General features: G+C 34.7%; 2 protein-coding genes across 4 annotated transcripts; one reads left to right on the top strand and one right to left on the bottom strand.

Moving 5' to 3' along the window:
* Positions 1-1,588: 1,588 nt before the first annotated feature.
* LOC132602689 (histidine kinase CKI1-like) lies at positions 1,589-8,131 on the top strand. Of its 2 annotated transcripts, XM_060315483.1 has the most exons (8): positions 1,589-1,719; positions 2,000-2,073; positions 3,436-3,536; positions 3,643-3,723; positions 4,350-4,716; positions 5,603-6,183; positions 6,721-7,332; positions 7,793-8,131. In XM_060315483.1, the coding sequence occupies exons 3-8, from the start codon at positions 3,483-3,485 to the stop codon at positions 8,003-8,005; spliced, it is 1,908 nt and encodes a 635-aa protein (XP_060171466.1). In that variant the 5' UTR covers positions 1,589-1,719; positions 2,000-2,073; positions 3,436-3,482; the 3' UTR covers positions 8,006-8,131. The 2 variants fall into 2 exon arrangements, with proteins under 2 accessions (XP_060171466.1, XP_060171467.1); XM_060315484.1 differs by lacking the exons at positions 1,589-1,719; positions 2,000-2,073 and adding an exon at positions 2,538-3,352.
* Positions 8,132-9,277: 1,146 nt separating this feature from the next.
* LOC132604544 (glucosidase 2 subunit beta) lies at positions 9,278-19,136 on the bottom strand. 2 transcript variants are annotated; one of them, XM_060318093.1, is made up of 16 exons: positions 18,804-19,136; positions 18,424-18,546; positions 17,078-17,173; positions 16,458-16,697; positions 15,151-15,329; positions 14,209-14,322; positions 14,049-14,114; positions 12,003-12,342; positions 11,819-11,923; positions 11,603-11,704; positions 11,442-11,499; positions 11,289-11,357; positions 10,450-10,537; positions 10,078-10,139; positions 9,926-9,977; positions 9,278-9,790 (listed from the first exon to the last, which is right to left on the bottom strand). In XM_060318093.1, the coding sequence occupies exons 1-16, from the start codon at positions 18,907-18,909 to the stop codon at positions 9,728-9,730; spliced, it is 1,863 nt and encodes a 620-aa protein (XP_060174076.1). In that variant the 5' UTR covers positions 18,910-19,136; the 3' UTR covers positions 9,278-9,727. The 2 variants fall into 2 exon arrangements, with proteins under 2 accessions (XP_060174076.1, XP_060174075.1); XM_060318092.1 differs by having other exon boundaries at positions 15,133-15,329; positions 18,804-19,135.
* Positions 19,137-20,139: the final 1,003 nt, after the last annotated feature.

Raw genomic sequence — 20,139 nt, 5'->3', positions numbered from 1 at the left:
TTGAGCCGAGGGTCTTTCGGAAACAGCCTCCCTACCTTCCAAGGTGGGGGTAAGGTCTGCGTACACTTTACCCTTCCCAGACCCCACATTGTGGGATTCAACTGGGTATTTTGTTGTTGTTGTACTCTCACATACTCCCTCCCTTCCCTAAGAAAATCATCATTTGAAGAAATTTTGCTTGTCTTTTGAGAATATGTTTGTTAATTTGGTAATATGTTGTGCTCCCTTCTTTTTTTAGTACTCTCTTCATTTCATCGAAGGTATTCAACTTAGTACTAGTTTAAGATGTTAATTTGATTTAGATAACATGTTAGTAATGCCTGTAGAATATTAAAGTAGTTAACAAGATTAGCAAACGTTACAAAAAATTTGAAGAGTTAATATCTTCATAAATTTACATTCCTGGAAGTCGTGAAAGTTTTACAGAAACAGAATTGTGTTAAGTATCTTAGAACGTACTTAAGTTGAAAGAATGTCATATAAAGTTGGAATGAAAAAGTTTGTATAGAAATTGAATTATGCCAAGTAGGATTATATGTTTAGGTTGTTCAAGTTAAAAATTCAATTAAGGGGTCATTTGGTTTGGAACAAGGATGTCTCTGGGATCATGATCCCGGGGTTATAGTCCTAGGATTATTATCTCACATCTTATAAGGGATCAATATACATTTTATACCCGTATTGGCTAATATCAAATAGTCAAACACGTGATAAATGTAATTCCAAATTTTATACCAAGATTAATATCCTAACCCGGTGACAAAACGACACCAAAAAGCATGAAAATGAGTGTGCACATTACCATAAACAACTCATTCCCAGTGCTAAGATGATCTATGCAGTGTATCTGCACAAGCCAAAAGTCCTTTCATAAGCAGGTTCTTCATGAGGTTTATTTTCAATCTCATAGAAAGTGTCTCAGTTCAGATAAAAATGCAGTTCTCAAGAAGAAAATTCCTCCACAATTTTAGCTAAATCAAAGAAATAAATGCATGATGTTTTTTTTTTTTTTTCTCGCCTGATAGTCGTCACTCATGTTGGAGCTAGCTCGTCTAAATCTGGATTCGTGCCGAGAAGTTTCACGTTGGGGTAAAATTCTTCCTAACTTAGACAATTCCATACTCAGTACTCAAACGTGAGATCTCTGATTAAAGGCTCGTTGGTTGCACACTATGTATTTGAACATACACAACTATCACGGAATCTATCGTCTTCACCTCATTAAATTATTTAATATAATAAGCTAAATTAATTTGATATAAATTCGGTGCAGATAAGATTATACCAGAGAGAGTAGAGAAGCTAGTTTACTTCACTTAACTGCCAAACCTATCGTTATTAAGCCTATACACAAAAGTTTTATATAAAGTATGTGCCACTTTTTAAAAATGGAAAAGAATATATAATGCATAAAGTGCAAATAAACAGATACATACTCGGGTGAGGGAAAAAAACTTTTTACGGTCAAACCTTTTAAAAGTTTAAGACAGATGGAGAAAAAAATAATGCATGTCTTCGCATTATATATTCCTTTCCGTTTTTAAAAATAGAAACACACATACTTATATTTAAGTACTACTTTTTATGTGAAGTGAAAAATATCATCTTTCTCTTCTTTTGAATAGGTTTTTTCCTATTTCTTCCGCTTGCTTCTCTAACAGCATTCTTACTCCTGTGATATGATCTGAGTCGGAGGCGGATTTAGGACAAATTCTGCAGGTTTAATTTAATCAATTACCTTCGGTTCGAACATACATATATTCATGTGGAAAAAGTTAAAAAATAGAAGATTTATATAATAAAATCATATTCATTCTAAACTGACGTTTGACACTAAATTTTTTGTTCACATGCATGTGCGATATGGAAAAATTGATAGCTTTTCTTTCTTATAATCAATTCTTTATGACTATGTGCTTCCAAGCTCAATTGACTTCGAATTGAGGCATAGTTATTATTCTTGTTTTTTGAACTCTCTATTATTTTCTAAAATTTGCAGAGAAAGAAAAAGAAATCCATCACATGCAGCTATAATGTTGACATGCATAACACCAATTAGTGATTTTCATCAAGGTACTTTTACTATGGAGTACTAAAATATTGACTCTTCGTTTTTTTTTTTAATGTAAAATTCTGGTTCTTTTTTGTTTTTCATCCAATGTTCCGTATTTATTTTGGGATCGATTAATTAAGATTCACGTCGGAAACTCCCAATGTGAAAGTAAATTATTTTTTATTAAAGAAGATTTCATATTCAATGTTCAAGACTTCTAATTAAGAATGGAAGAGAGATGACACAATTACTAATAGTTAGTTGCCGCCAACAAATTTCCTTAGTTTCTAGGGTAACTAAAAATGTTAAAAACATTAAATGGCTTATTTCTATAGTTTAATTGTAACCCAAACAATTTTTTCTTTTTTATTACCCTTTGAAATCATTTTTTACATACGTAAAACACGGAAATTTCTTTTTTTATTTTTTATTTGATCATGAATATAAAAAGGTCGTGCTTATATTAAACAAAATATATATATATATACACACACACCCCTTCTTTCTTGGTGATTAAGCTAATTTTTATCAATTCTAATGCAAGAAAAAGAACTTATATATTTATATATTTTATTGTTTATCAGCTTGTATCAATAGTTCAAAATAACATGTCTAGGTAGACTATTATATATTTACTACCCGAGTTAAATAATACAACACCTGACCTAAATTTTTTTTTACTAATTGTGATAAATTAATATAGTTTGATGTAAACGGCGATGTACGAATAAATACTTTTCATACTTCATATTAGATCTTTTCCACCATGAATTATGATCATTCATCTCCATGATTTTTTTTTATTATTCAATAGTGAATTCCCAATGCCCATTCTTATTATTTTCCCTTAATTTTCCTTTGTTTCTTCGTGGCATATTTTACATGGGACCAAAAATATGCATTCGTAGAAAAAGGGAAAACAATAACTTTGACATTTAATGAAATGGCATCCTTGCTTTTATTTTAATTTTTCTTCCTTTTTCTCTTGTCATCTCTAAGTGCATTTCCTTTTTCTACTTAAGTCATATTAAATAAAACTCCTTAAATTCTCTATATACTATATGTATTATCCATTCAATTTATAATCTCCTTAAAAAAATACTACTCAAAAATGGAAAAACAATAAAGAAATCATGGCCTAGCTAGGAAGGGAAAACAATAAAGAAAATAGCCTTTTGTATCCATTATTGTATGTTTTACCATTTTAAGAACTCATTTCTTGATTGTTTTCTTCATATATATAATGATAAAGCATGGACATACGAAAATTAAATATTCATTGAGTAAACGAATATAGAGGTAAGTTGAAAATTTCATAGCTGCAATTTTGAATTTATTAATTTCTAATATTTTATGTTGCATTAACACAATCTTTTTTAAAGTTTTTTTCTAATCATCAAGAAAAAGATACAAACTCAAATAACAAGTCATGAAGCTAAGCACATTAAAAGTGCCAACGCCTGTTTGTTTTTGCTTGGTTCTGGTAAGCTTTCTAGTGCTCAAAAATATTATTTAGTGGTCAATTTAATATTTATCAAAATTCTAATTAGTTGACTAAAGTTATGTACTTGAATATATTTTCCATGCAGGCATTGATGATGCTATTGGTACCTGCTGTACTGATACCATTTTGGGTCAATAGGGTCAAAAGAATTGAAGGCGAGATTAAGGTATTCTCTCACATCTATTTTTTTTTCTATACTGTCAGCACGTCAAACTTAAACTCGTCTTAAATTCACATATATGCACTCTTGCATGTTGTTTCAGAGACGATGATTCTTTAACTAGATAACTGTTGCATGAGAAAAATCTTCAGATGTTACATGATGGAATCTCATACAGTTGTTAACACGTCAAATAGGAGTGTTTTATTATCATCGTGTGTGGATCCCACATACCTCGGGTTTTACTTTAGTTGACATGGACAATGAAGATTTCCATAGCCGATTCCAACTAATTTGCGATTGGGACATAATTGTTAGTATTTGTTTTGGATCATAGAGGAGAAATGGTAAAAATAATTTCCTTTTGTAGTAACTTTTTACGTTATCATTTTATTTGACCTGTTGTATCTGGTACCTTATCCTATTATCTAGGCTATCTTGATTCAAGTACTCGAGAATGAACTAATGTCCTATTCCATAACTGGTGTGCAGTATTCGTTGGTGCCGTTGTCTTGCGTACCCGTTGTTCGAGAATATATAAAATCAACTATTAGCAAGATCCAATCCTATAATTTGAAGTAAAAAATCTTTGACACTGACGACGTATAACCGATGTATGTTTTAATTTTCAGGTTTATACATCAGTCAATGAACTACAAAGCCATTTTCACAGAAACATTAAATTTGGATTCATGTTAATCATCTTAATGATGATTGCATTGGCTATTTCAATATTCATCTTTGCGATACTAACAATAAGAGCAGGAAGAAGAGAAATGTATTTGTCTTCTGCACTTATAAAGCAAATGGAAGCAACTCAACAAGAAGAAAGGAAAAGTATGAACAAAAGCACTGCATTTGCACTTGCAAATCATGATGTTAGAGCTTCTCTTGCTGGAATCATTGGATTAATCGAGATGTGTCGCTCCCAGGCTTCACCTGAATCCGAATTGGTGAAGAATTTGAATCATATGGAATCTTGCACGAACGATCTTTTAGGTTAGTGTTTACCTCAGTCGGATTTAACTTATATACTCTGACAATCTAATATACGTTTATACTAGCAAAGTACTTTAACATGTTATGTCGTAGCAGTAATTTGTCTAATTTTCTACGTTACTGATTCCACTTCCATTGAGCGATTAGCTGTCATTTATGCAAACTTGCATAAATGTAACTTTTACATTAGTGTTTTAGTTAACTCTTTGAGATCAGTTGGATTTAACTAATACACTTTGACATCTACAAAAACTCTTGTGGTATCAATGTATTATGTCATAGCAGGTAAACGATCATCTCTTTCCAAGCAAAACTGATACCAGAATTAAGAAATATCAACAAATGGTATCAATAGTGCTGGCCCGATCCTTGAAGGTATAAAGGTGAAATTTTGGTTGTGCAAGATACCATATGACAGCTCCAACAAAAGTGGGATTAACAACATAGGAAATAAGATAGGTTTACCTGCTACGACATAGCATGTTATAATAAACTGATACCATAAGAGTTTTTTTAGATTGTCAAAGCATATAAGTTAAATCCTACTGATCTCAAAGAGTTAACTAAAACACTAACCACATTGATACCTTCTACCACCAAGACTTACAGTCTCGTGATATATGTGACTGATCTCAAAGAGTTAACTATGCATGTAGAGGCGGATTCAAGATTTAAGGGCAATTTGCTCGGTTACATATCGTTTACATGTGCGTGTATGGTTGCGCATGCACGTGTGTATAGCCTTTCTTCCATGCATGTAAGGGTTTCCTTTATAATCCACAATGATATATATATATCAAGGCTAATTAATAGTTTGAAATTGAATTTACTAGTTCATAAATGAAGTGTATGTAATATCAAAGTTATGATTTTCTTTTTTCTTCAGCCATATTGAATTCTATTCTTGACCAAAGCAAGATAGAGCAAGGGAAGATGCAACTTGAAGAACAAGAATTCAATATGGAAGAGCTACTAGAACATGTTGTCAACATCTATTACCCGAATGGAGCAATGAAGAATGTCGACGTGTTACTAGATCCGTGTGATGGTTCTGTCGCTAGATTCTCTCGCGTTAAAGGCGATAGGGGAGAATTAAGACGGATACTGAGTAACTTGTTGCATAATGCAGTTAAGTTCACCTCAGAGGGACATATTGCTCTTCGGGCTTGGGCTCGAAAACCTGTTTTTGATCAAAGCTCCAATACAAGTAATTCTAGTATTGGTTGTATGTCATGCTTACATTTACAGAACGATGAATCATCTGCAGAATCTCAAGTACTGAATAGAGTTCAGCAAGATCCTAATTGTGTGGAGTTCATATTCGAGGTGGACGATACGGGGAAAGGAATTCCCAAAGAGAAACAAAAGTCAGTTTTTGAGAATTATGTTCAAGTGAATGATCAAACAACTTCTGTTCATGGATCACAAGCAGGCACTGGCTTAGGGCTCGGTATTACTCAGTCGTTGGTATGTGTATGTTTTACTATACAGTACATAGAGTAGCGCATCTAGAATTTAGAATCAGTGTGTTCTGCTCTTTATCCATAACTGTCTACATGTGCATGCCATATATGGGATCAATCAGCATTATCTAGCTAGAGTGTTTAATTAAAGATGTCGTTTCAGAAAAGAAAAAAAGAGTACTGATAAATACAACAAAATTTACAGAACTAAAAGTTGGTTGGAGTAAACTATTTTCCTGTTAAGTCTGATTTCTTGTTTTATCAGTGCTATTGCAGTCTCTGTTTGGTACTAATATTTCCCCAAGAGACAATCTGATCATTATACTATTATAGAAACATCACCAATATATAATGGCGCTGAATAACGTATGAAGTAATAAAAAAGAAACTACGAGAACACTACAAAACACAAGAATTTGAGCAAGTTTCTGCGAAAGCAAAAAGCATGGAATCTGTATGCATTTCAAGATTTGCTTCATAGGGAATTTATTGAATTTCTTACTTCATATCTCATGTTACTTTCTTTTCGTTCATTTTTCAGGTTCGGTTAATGGGAGGGGAAATAGGTATAGTCGACAAGAAAATTGGTGAAAAGGGCACCTGCTTTAGATTTAATATTTTCCTCATAGCAAGTGATCAGCCTCATGTTCAAGAACATAAATCAATTAGTATTAGTTATGCAGGAGAAGAGGAGGATAACCTACCTTCGACAGATATAGTCATGGCAAAACCACTACATGGTTCTCGTTTATATCGTGTCCTCGAATTTGCACCAGAGTCTGAAGGTACAAATTTACTAACTGTCACACAAGAAATAAAGGATGAAACAACTTCAAGAATGAAGATTCAGCAACCTCCAATGAGGTCCAGAAGTCCACCCTTAGAAGCGAAACGACAGGATGTATCTGTTGATGCTAACGGAAGTTCTAGTGAGAACTTACCTTTAACAGGAAAGAAAATTTTGGTGGTTGAGGATAATAGAGTACTACTTATGATATGCAAAACCAAGGTTTCCAAGCTTGGTGCAACCACTGACACATGCGAAAATGGTGAAAAAGCTCTAGCTCTTGTCCGCAAAGTCCTTAGTGATAAACGCAATATAGGGCCATCCACTCCTTCACTACCATTTGATTATATTCTGATGGATTGTCAGGTAAGATGTGATTCGTATTTCATTCTTCAGGTTGAAAACTGTGTGGCTTAGATCCTCCAAAAATACCGTTCGACCCACGTCCGATCCTAAAAAATGCATAATAGTTGAAGGATCAGACATAAGTGTGACAACACCTTTGGAGGATCCGAGAAACATAGGTTGAAAAAGGACTTCAGTTGAGGTTTACGTTGGAGTTAATATTTTTACTGAATGGTTCACAAATGGCAAGTCTTTAATTTTTTGTATTGAAAAAAGAAAAGATGAACTACTACGAGCAATATATTTTGAAGTAAGATAAACTTTTAAAGCATTGAGATTTCATTTGCATAAATTACTGCTTTTGGAAGTCCAACTAGTAGAGCTACCCATTTAAAATGTTGATTGCATAATGGTACTACTATTAATTTATATTACCAGTGTATCTAACGTACATATCTGTATTTGTTTTGTGGTTTGGCAGATGCCAGAAATGGATGGATTTGAAGCAACCAAATGCATTAGGGAAGAAGAGGCACATTATGGAATTCGAATTCCCATCATAGCTTTAACAGCACATACAAAGGAAGTGACAGATAAGATTTTTCAAGTTGGAATGGATTATTACATAGAAAAACCCTTCGATGGTGCTAAGCTTCTGAAAGCCATAGATTATATAGAGCATAGAGAAGTTTAAGAGATCATAAAATGTCTCTATTTCTTGGAGTCGTTATGTAAGATATAAAGTAAGATTTCTCCGGAAACTCTTGCAAAGGGCTGAGTGTCTTTCTCATAGTTTTATGTTGTTTGTTAAGTATCTTGTTTTTACTCCTATGTAGACATTTTTGTGATATGTACAACATGAAATGTATACATAGAGATTTAAAACTTCAAAATGTTCACACCAACACATTGATATTGACTTTGATATGTTTTTGTAACTTAGCTTAATGCATCACTAGACCTTGGAGCAATGGTAATGTCGTCTCCTTGTGACATATAGGTCATGGGCTCAAGCCGTGGAATAAGCCACTAATGCCTGCGTCAGTACAGGCTACCTATGTTACATCCCCTTGGGGTCCGGCCCTTCCACGGATCGTGCGTGAACACGGGATGCTTCGTGCACAGTGCAGCCCTTTTTTGGTTTAATGCATCATCAAGATGCTTTTTAATGGCTACAGGAAGGCTTCAACGATCCTGTGAACTACATTTCTGATTATAGAAAAGGCCTTAAAGTTAACTCAAGATTAATGACATTCATTGCCTTTTCAAAACTGCCAGCAGGAATCCATTTATGTCCAACAGATACTCAGCAAACTAAATTCCATTAAGAAAGATAACGACCAAAAAAAAAAGATGATGAAATGAAATTATATGGCAACAGAGTCATACCAGAGAAGTTTAACTGGAGATGGAATCAACAAGCATTGACTAGGTAATCATCCACCATGCATTCAATCTTTTTTTATTTATTTATGTAATGGTGATGTTCAAAGCAGCGTTACCTCGACTGCCATAGTAATCGTATCTGTGTTCAAAATGGACTTTCCCTTCAATTACATTGGAGTACTTCTTTAGATTATTCGAGTTAACAGTTTACTGAAAGCAGCACACATAAGTGAGCACATAGATTACCATTTGAATCAAGAGTAACAAGGCCAATTATCCAATCTTTTTGATGACTTTTCACCCATTTGAACCAAGAGCGACAAGCACATACTAAAATTTTCCTTTTGGCCAAATTTTAAGTAATACTTATACTTGAAACTGTCTGCAGTGGAAGGATTCATATTTGGGATGTTCAAATTGTGTTGTGCCTGTAAAGCACTTACTCTTATTGATGAATGCTTATTTCCAAACTCATAGAAAGTGTCTTAGATCAGATAAAAACGAAAATCTTAAGAAGAAAATTCCTCCACAAAGTTTCAGCTACCATTAAAGAACTAAAGAAAAAGAAGAGACAATGAAGTAAAACAACAATTGGTACAACTATGATAAATTTCCTGATTACAAAATCCATAATTCCGTATGCTATCGTTCTCATTTCTAAAATCTGAGCACCAACTATGGCCTCAATGGATCATCAATGTTCCTAAACCAAGTAACATAGTATTCCAAATGAAGTCGAAAATATAAGTCCTTAAAATGGATAATTGTGTCCTAATATTGGCTTCACTCATTCAAGAAATCTTCAAAAAGCCTCCAAGCCATCCATCTTCGATATTCTTGTAGGAAGCAATGTTCAAATCTTAAGAAAATTGGCAACTACATCAGGAGTTCCGGAGCAAAAATATAAAGAGGTACGACTTCATATATAGTTAATACTCTTCTTGAGGAAATACGTCAATGGATCAACTTTGCCCGTTTTTGCGTCCCATGAGGCCAATGGTGCCATTCCCAAGCAGCCGAACTGGAGGGATCATAGTTCATCATGACCTTGTGGTTGCTCACTATTCATCATCTCTAGTTTATTTTGTAGTTCCTATAACATAAATTTATTTCATCAATATTAGTTAATGTCATAAGAGGATAAGATATATTTCTGATAGAAGTATTAGAACAAAGCTTCGTAGGGGGTGTGCTGGGGTGGGGGCCAATATAAGGGTTGCGAAAGTACCTTCAGCTTTTCTTCAAGACAAAGTGCCGGTGTAGACAAAAAGGCTAAATATCTGCCACATCAAACTACATGTCAGATTAAAGTACAAAAAAATTCACTTAACACATAAAGCATGCAAACTTTTGTGTACACAAACACAGATAAATGCTTACTCGCAGCGGCTCGGTTCATCTATATCAGTTAGCTCATTTTTCAAACCACACCTTAATTTGACCTGAACAAATCAAAAACAATGTAGAGGTCAAAGAGGAAAACTAAGAAGAATGCTTAGTGAACAGAAGCGGATCCAAGATTTAAACTTTAGGGGTTCAATTTTTTAAGATTTTTATTTGAATCCGTTGTATTTTAAAAGTTATGGGTTCATATCTACTATTTATTATAATTTTAATAAATTTTTACACATAAATTTATGCTCCGCGTCAAAAATTAGGGGTCCAATTGAACCCCCATCTTTAAGGCTACATACGCCCCTGTTAGTGAATGTTGTAGATAAAAAGACAATCAAATTACTCAGATATCCTCACCTTTAAACTTCTATCTGGCCCATTCCAGCAATGGTCACCACTTGTAAATTGCATGGTTCTGTAGGAATCCTCAAATTTATCCCAGTTCCTATAGATGACACATGTGAAAAAAAAAAAAAAGTATAATGAGTTATGAACTCATAACATTAAGGTAGAAAAATAAAGATCTCGAAGAGGAGTCCAGATCATAATTTTACACGTCAAACCTAGAACTATGTAAAGCCGTCTTTTTATTTTTATGACCGAGAAATCCCCGAGGCCAGTGGCACATTGTTCTAAACTCGATGGATATCACCCCCCCCCCCCCTCCCCCAACCACAACCCACCCTTTATTCACTTAAATACCAGGCTTTTGTTCGTAGCGGATTCGAACCCATTCACATGCACCTAACCTACCACTAGACCAAAACTCCCTACCCTTATCCAGGATTCGAATCCGCAACATGCACCTAACCCAACACATCACGTGTTGTGCTCTTACCACTAGATCAAAACCCTGGGGGCTTATCATAGAAATTGTGCTTCACTAGACCAGCTTTATGTAAAGCTGTCTCTTACGACTTACCTACTAAAAATAAGATTGGCTAGTCATCAACCTGTTTTATCATTTCCACGATAGATCTGCCATGAATATTTAATACTAAAGAGAGGAAAACAAAGTGCAGAAGCTCTGAATTGTGACAGGGTATTTGCAGTACCAGTCATGATTGCCTACTACTTCAGAGACAATCAACAATAATTTACTGTGTAGAAGGACTCAGACAATGCATACATTCTAAAAGAAAAATCTCAAAAAAGGACTCAGATAATGCATATGCTTAAGATGCTAAAGAACCTACCCCAACCGAGTTGTACTGTAGCCCTCAACTTGGGTAGCTTGTTTGAAAGGGCAAATCTTGTATGTATACCTGAAGTAAAAACGTTTGTTAGTGTCTGCTAAAGCATAACATTAACTAAAACTTAGGATAACAAGACAAAGGAAGATTCATCACTTGTTCTCCTTGCTCTCGAAACATTGACCATGGAATGAATAGAATTCCTTCTCCGGTCCTGCAATAGAACAAGCAGTTCAGCATTGCAAGATCATTCGCCTTCTTAGAGAAGGTAAGTTATAGAAGAAAACTGATAAACGCAAACACATAAATTTCTATACCAAAATCTTGTTTCAACTTTTGCTTCAAGCTAGATAGCCTTGATTCGATTTTTGTCAACTTAGCACTTGCCTCATCGTACTCTTTGCGTATGCTGTCAGCATCTATGGGAGTAAAAATGAAACATCATCCATCATTTTCCTTCTCATCAGACCTTTTATTTTTTTCTTCTCATTAGAAATAAAGAACAGAAAATTGGATGAAACCTCAATTACTACCAGAAATGTTCACCGGAGTTTGGAACAAATTGACAGCCCGAAAAATTCTCTTTACAGTTTTTTGTATCTTCTCCGTCCACGAAGGATTCCTTGTAGTTGTAGTAGCTGGATAATTAAAATATAACAAATTAAATAGTACTAGCTCTAGTCATCAAATGCAATATAGAATTATTTTCCTGCATACCTGCAAAATCAGAATCATCATCAGAGTCAGACTTATGTGAAGAACTTGAATCATGATCCTCTCCAACAAAATCTTCAACTTGGTCCTCACTGTCATCATCGTCATACTTGTGTTCATCATCATCATCATACTTGCGGTCATCAACATCAGAATCATATCCGTTATACTCCTCTTCATTGGTATCAGATAGCACATCATCATGGTTATCATGGTTGCTATCTGTACCAGCACCAACTGACTCAGTTTCCTGTTCGCTCTTTTTTCCTAACCAACGAGAACCAATAACACGACCTAACTCTTCCTTTGACAGTGACTCTGTATTTTCAGTAGCATCTTTCTCCTAAAAAACATAAAAATGAGTCACAAGATTAAGGTTGTTAACATCGTTGAACAAAATCTGGGACCACTTATTCCCATGCCATTTAGTAGACAAAGCATAGGAGCACCGAAATTAGGCCGCTCCTAATGCACTATGATTCAGTACAAGCAATTACTCCAAAGCTACGGGAAAATCAATTCATTAAACAGGAGAGTGCTATGTGTCCAATAGTGACAAGTTCCATATGCTTTTTAGCCCTGTGCACATGAAGTGACAACATATAACCACAATCAAGCATGATCAGGAAAAAAGATCTCGTATAAAAGTTCTAGGAGCATTTGTATTTCCTGAAAGCAACATTTCCAAAGACGACACCAATCCTGAACATTAAGCAACTCACAGAATTCAATTCAATTTCGCACCTCACTACCACTGCAACCACCCCCTTCCCCCCCCCCCCCCCCCCCCCAACCAAACAAAAACCAAAGCAAATTAGATGGGACTTGGATCTCAAGATCTTTCTTTTTAAACGTACAAAAACTATTGAAATACACTAGAAATTTTACTTCTGGTCCAGGTGCCTAAGGAGGACACCTTTTTAACCTCCTCATGCTACTCTGATTGAGCTTAAATATTTTTCCACTTGCATTGAAGATCATATGCTCATGAAGACTTGAACTACCTAGCTTTGAGCATAGCTAAAAACTGGAAAGTTGAAGTTCAATTATTAGAGAAATGAATGTAATAACCATATTTCATCATAGAAATTACAGAAAATGAGTTGAGGAATGATAAAACCGCAATATATATATATATATCATACAATGACAGATCTATCTCATCCCAAACAAAATGTGCCCTGTTCCAAAGTAATGTGCCTTTGGATAGGGACTTTAAGCTAAGTACTTATTAAATGTTCACGAACTGCTGAAAGCTTGTTAATGGTAGTAATTCTTGCTTTAGGTAATAGTAAAAGTACTATTGTGAAACTAAGTGCAGTGTTTTCCCAGAAATAAGAATTTGAAAGATTTGACATGATAGAGTTTATAATTCCAACTTGATCTACTCCAGCCATACTTCTTTTTTTTTTTATTAGTCATTTTTATTAAAGGAAACAGTATCAAGGTGATACTGTTAAAAATACACAAGAAAACATCGACTCCAGCCATACTTCAGAACGGGGCTTTGCATATCTCTGGGAAATAGTTTTTCCTGATATCTATCTATTACATGTGATGGTACAAATAAAACAAGCATAAACAGAAAAGAGAACAGACATCATTTTCAACATTTCCTCATATTATGCATGAAACTCCTAACTCGGAGAATCAAAATCCTTTTTGCATGTAAGCAAGTTATTTAGGAACCCACACTAAAAGAAAACAAGCTATTAGGAAGCCACACTAAAAGAATGGCTTTCATGCTGTGGCACCACGATTTCATTCAAATACCACCTTTTCCTAGTACTTCATCACATACTAGCATATTAAATTACACTGCTCTAGTTTTCATCAAAAAAAATTACACTGCTCTAGTTATAGCTCATTACTTTATTGAAAAACAAAAAAGAAGTACACTGCTTCTGGAGCAACTTTGCAGAAGCAAAGATTCATATTACATTAAAAGAAATTAGGTCAAACCAATTGAATAATAAGTACGTAGCTCAGAACATAGCCAAAGAAGATAGAGATAGAGCAAAAGTGGTAGTTTTAAATCAATAATTGTACCTCATTTCTGCTACTAACATCAGCTTTATCACTGTTGGTGGACAACTCCTCTTTTATTTCAGGATGCTATACAAAATGAGATTCTAGTTAATCATGATAAACCAAATACTTTTTAAAGTATCACATGTGAAGGAACTTGGGCTTCTCAAAGACAACAAACCTGTGAAGAATCCTCAGGCACCTGCTCTACCTCATCAACAGGGAACTCCTCGTTCACGGAATGGCCACCATGGTGTTCTTCATCCACAGCTTTGTCATGGCCTTCTACCACATCCTGATATAAATATATAACATAAGTACTAGATCAAGCAACAAAAATGCATACAGGAGATTTTTTCTTTTTGACCCAAAAAAAAAAAAAAACATACAAGAGACTTTACAGCATGAATATACATAGTTGGAATACGAACATCTAATTTCCCTCATGTCGTACGTATTCAGATCATTTTCCCTTATAAAGACTCCAGAACATGGTGGAAATTATCACAAAAGGTTTCCCAATAAGCTAAATATTTGCAATATCTAGTCTTGTTATGGTTGACACAAGGCTTCTATTCACATCTTCCCTTCCTTATTAGGCATCTAATGCCCATAATTAAAGAGCTAACTGCGCAGGCTGGAACCATGAAATATAACTGTAAAATCCTCCTACTGTTAACAATTGTATTTCTTCTTTTATAGTAATTTTGTAGATGCAGCATTTTCTCTCTATCAATTTTTCTACTCCTTTTTTTAAGCATGGGGAAAATTTGTAACAACCCTCCTTCTGATAAACATTTCTGAGGAAGAATCAAGTAAAGATACCAAGTTTTATACCCATGAAAAAAAAATTACTATCTAAAATCGTAGAGATGTTTTGATAGATTGAACATCTAAAAAGTCCAAAAACAATGGTCGATTTAGAATGCAATACAGATGTAGAGAATCAAATGCCTAAAACATGTGAGGAAAAAAAAAATTAAGTCAGCAGACCAGAACTCCTTTTCCAAGTTCCACTATCTACTTTCATAAGATATTCTGATATCCTTGCCTACTTTTATGTGTTTAACATCATCTAATAATGTATACAGATAAAATAATTAACCTTTACGGAAGGAGAGTCTTCCAGGAGGCCAATCTTATCGTGGATGTCACTCTTCACAGCTTCTTCTTGAACTTCAGTTTTCTCCTCAGCTTTGTTTGCCTCTAGCTTAGCATCATCAGCTTCCTTTCGCTCCTTCTCTTCCTTTTCTCTTTTTAACCGTTCTTCCTCCTCAGCCTTCTCAATTTGTTCTTTTTTCTCTAGATCAAGAGAAAAAAAAAAAACTTATAAGAAATTACTAGAGCAAATTGTTGAATTGCTTAAGAGCTATCAACTTGCTAGGAGAGACAGATATTTGTGCATGAAATCTCAAAAAGTATACAAACAATTGGACTTTTCTCATGTCACTCGTAGTCGTAGAAAATCAACAACCAGAAAAGTGACAAGAATATCAATAATTAGTCTTGAAGGCTGCTATACTTGGCATAGGTGAAAAACATTATTGAACGTGATAACACCCTTCTACTTTCTACAAGGTCTTAGATCAGGGAACTTTTAGGTATATACTCAGAAATTTCCCTATAAATTAACGAGTAAGATATGTATAACAAACAGTTCTAGTCATTTCTAAAATTGCTCTAGATGGTCAAAATCAATCGCGATACAATCTGCTTTTTATGTGGTGGAGTAGCCTTGTGGAGAGGTACTATATAGATATCAGAGTAAGTTCTTGGAAACAAATGGAGACAACCTCTTGGGTTATGCATTTCTGCTATATTTAGGATATCTTCCCAGCAAAGGGAACCGGTTATTCATTCTACATGGAGCAGAGAGTGTGAGTTGTATAGGACTTCATATTCAGGAAAAATTGCAAGATTGGGAGATGGTATACCTTCAAAACCTGCTTGAGCTTTTATACAGGGAAAAGATCTCAATAACGTGCAGATACTATTGAAAGAGGCTGGAACGAGAAATGCTTTCTTCATAGTAAGATCGTGCTATTATCTATTAGAGAGTTTGACAAGGGGAGATAATGACGTTGCTTATTCTTTCTGTGGATTCCTGAAGCACCAAAGAAGGTGTGTTTCTTTGCTAGGCTGGCAATATGGAGGCAATTCTTTTAGCATGGATTCCTAAAAAAACTCGTAAAATGCAACTATGTTTTGATTCTCCAAGTTAAGAGTGTCATGAATAAAAATGACGTAATGTAGGAAATGAGGTCCATTCTCTTTTCTACTTATGCTTGTTTCATTTGTACCATAACATAGAAGATACTGATATCAGCAGGAACAATTTCTCAAGAGATATGCAAAGCGGCCCCGCTGTTGATCAAATTGGGATGATAATCCTCTCATGTACAGTCTTACTTTGGGGGGAAGAGAACTTACCCTTAAGCTGTTCAACCTTCTCTTTAAGTATCTTCTCCTCATTTTTCAGCTTAGAGAGTTCAGCTTCCTCTTTTGCTATTGCAAGTTTAGATTCTTCAATCTCCTTCTTCCTTAGAGTTATACCTTCCTGAAACGTTGCAATCTTTTTCTTCAATTTATCTCTAGCTACTCTGCCGACCTCCCAACATGTATTTGGGCACTTAACTTTACCATCATACTCATCACTCCCGTCGCAACAATCTGCTCATTTGTGCCATTAAGAAAGTTAATAGGAGATTAAACTAAACCAACAATATTAAGAAACATCAGATATACATCAATATGATTTTATCGACAAGAAAAGACTGTCAAAGATAGTCCAAAGGCAATGAAAATCATTCTACAATGGCTATTTATCCAAGAAGTAATATCCTATACTGAATGAATTCTTCAAGAACCGGAATGATAGATGCTGTGCAAAAGTTTTTTGCTCTTCTTTTTTATAAGCACTTCTGTATTAATCGACCTTCATATATCATTTTAGTTACCAAAGATGCACTATTTCAGATCACACTGAGCACTGCATGTAGAAAAAGATGCTATCAATGCTATACAGAAAGGCAAGAAAGAATGCTTCATACCGCAAATGCCATCATTAACCCTAGATGAGTATATGGAAAGAGGAACATGTCCTGCATTTTTGCAATAAAACTTCCCACTGGGGCATGCCGAAGTTCCTGCACACCAATGACCAAGCACAAACAACTTTCAAAGACATACATACATTAAAATTATAGCCATAAAAGAAAGGCAAAAACTGTTCGATCCAAAATGAAATTCTAACATACTTTTGCCCCTGAATGCACCGCAAATAATTTAGTATTTCCAGAAACAGCCTCTCTACCTCCCAAGGTAGGGGTAAGGTCTGCGTACACTCTACCCTCCCCAGACCACACTGTGTGGGATTTCACTGGTATCTTCTTCTTGTTGTTACAAATAATGTAGTATTTGAATGAAATGAGCCCAATAGGGTCAAATGTATATAAAGGATTCATATAGTCAAACCCAACTATGGTGTTGCTGACCAAAAATAAATAAATGAAATTGTCCGTTTCTACATATGGTTCATACAATTCATTTTGATTTCAGAGCATGCAAAGATCCTACTTCCTAGCTATGTTGCCCGGACTTTCCAAAAATGTTGTCGGGTGCGTCTCAGATCCTCCAAATGTAGTGCATTTTTATCGGATCTGACCCGGGTGCAGAACATTCTTGGAGAGTCCACGCAACATATCTTCCTAATGGTTCAAGTCTCAGCACCACTACGAACAAAATATTTTCACATGCTTGGACTAATAAAAAATCAGGCTCGCACATGCAGGGGCGGAGGTAGAAGCTCACAACGAGTTCGGTCGAACCCAATAACTTTTGCTCAAACAATGTATTTTTGATAAGAATGTACAGATATCAAATTTAAAACCTAGTTACAGTCAGACCTCTCTATAACAGTTATCCCCTATAACAACACTCTTTTTTTTTTAATCCTCTATAACAACAGTTCACTACAACACCCATGTTTTCTGTGGAAACGGTATTTCATATTATGTTATATATTATATGTTCTCTCTAACAGCATTTCGTTATAGCGGCCAGAAAATATCAGAACAAACGACTCTATTATACAGAGGTTTGACTGTATTAGCACTTGAAGTTGTCGTTCTAAAATCCCGAACCCATATAGTTGAAATCCTAGCTCCGCCTCTGCCCACATGATGAGCACTTTACAAAGCTAAAATAAACAAACTAAAGTGTCTCTCTAGTTGTTACACAGTTAAAAAGGGCAGCCTGGTGCACTAAGCTCCCACTATGCGCAAGGTCCAAGGAAGGACCAGACCACACTGTCTATTGTACGCGACGTTCCCCTGCATTTCAATAAGAGGTTGTTTTCATGGCTCAAACCCTAATGGTCACATGGCAGCAACTTTACCTGGTTCATCAGACCCATCAAGGCAGTCACAAAAATCATCATTGAGCTGATCTTTAGTGAATTTCTTTGACCCATCTTTGCATTTTATAGCACCCAATGATAAACCCTTGTAATAATCCACATCTGCACTTAAATAGCAAAAACTTAATGATCATTTGCACTCAATATTAATGAAATCAGAAAAATGGGTCATCTTTAATTCCATCAAAATAGCAAAATCAAACATTATCTCTACTAAAAAATTTGAAATCACGAAATGGGTCGTCAAAAATCCCATTAAAAATTTGAAATCAAGAAATGGGTCATTTGTAATTCCATTAAATAGCAAGAATAAATCTCATTGTTTATGGAAAAAATTGAAATAATGAATTAATAAGAACCTTGAGGGGCAATTCCGAGATTATCTATGGAGGGAAGAGATATAGATCTGTTGATTGAAGATAGACATAAGAATATTAACAAGATTAATTGCAATTGAATTTCCATCTTCTTCTTTTTTTTTTTTTTTTTTTTCACCAAAATACGTAATTGGAAAACACTATAGCCCTCTCTATGTATTATAATATATCTAAATCACCATTGGTTTCAATTTACTGCAAATTGTATGTGTTGATGAAGAACTAATAAGAGCTCTTAGTGTGAGGAGAGTTTTTCTTTCTAAAATTGGAAATGGAGCTTGGCGTTCATTGGTGGGTATTTTAACAATTGTTTTTTTTTTTTTTACTATTTATATTTTCGATGGGAAAATGGTCGAAAAAATTGAGTAATTTTACTTTTTGAGTGTGTTATGTATGAACGATAATGTGTTATGATTTCTAGAAAAATAAGTGGGATTTCCTATTTATTTTCTTGAATTTAGTACGTAAATAAAAATATTATCTTAAAAATATTTGTATATAACTAGACAGCGGGGTGGGTGGTGCGGGTGTGGCCTTCTACCTCCGCACGATATTGCTCCATCAGGGTTTCGTCCATTGCAAAAAATTTCCCACTATTTTTCCCGTAGGTCTGGTGGACGGGGGTTGGGTGGGTGGTCGGAGTGAGTAGGGTGGGATGGAGGTGAACATGAGGTGTGTTCGAGGGTTGGGAGGAGACAATCATATCATTTGAGCAACTTCTTTTGTCAACATTCATTAGCGAAGTCATTTTTCTTATTTCCAGGAACTTATTTCCCAAAGAAAAATATTTTTCAAAAATTTTGACTGGGGAACCCTTAGTCTGTCTTCTATTTTTGTTAGGATTTTTTTTTTTTCGCTCTCTTGATCCCTAACTCCAACATTAAATCATAATAAACGTTAAGGGTTAAAACTGAATATTTTTTTCGAGGAATTTGGATATATTGTCTCGACTCAATTCGCTTTGGAGTTTCGTTAATAAAAATGACAAATATAAGATGATTTGCTAATGACAAAAGAATGAATGAACTAAAAATGAAACGAATGAGACAATTGCGTGAACATTTCTCTTTTTCAATTGTGGAGTTGTGACAGTAACAAAAATAGGGTTAGCAACCTTCACGGCAATTGAAATAGTATAAAAGAACAAAATAAGTAGGCATTTGGACATATATTTGATTGAAATTTGAAACAAAAAAGTGTTTTTCAAGTTGAAGTTGAAATATAGTATTAGAGAGTTGAAGTTATGTTTAGACATGTATTTCACTTGAAGATAAATTAAAAAAATTGTAAGTGGGGAAAAAATCACTACAAGATTTGA

This window comes from Lycium barbarum, chromosome 7 (assembly GCF_019175385.1).
Source record: "Lycium barbarum isolate Lr01 chromosome 7, ASM1917538v2, whole genome shotgun sequence".
NCBI lineage: Eukaryota > Viridiplantae > Streptophyta > Magnoliopsida > Solanales > Solanaceae > Lycium > Lycium barbarum.
Note: the sequence above shows the minus strand (reverse complement) of the source record. Positions and strands in the feature narration are given on the sequence as shown.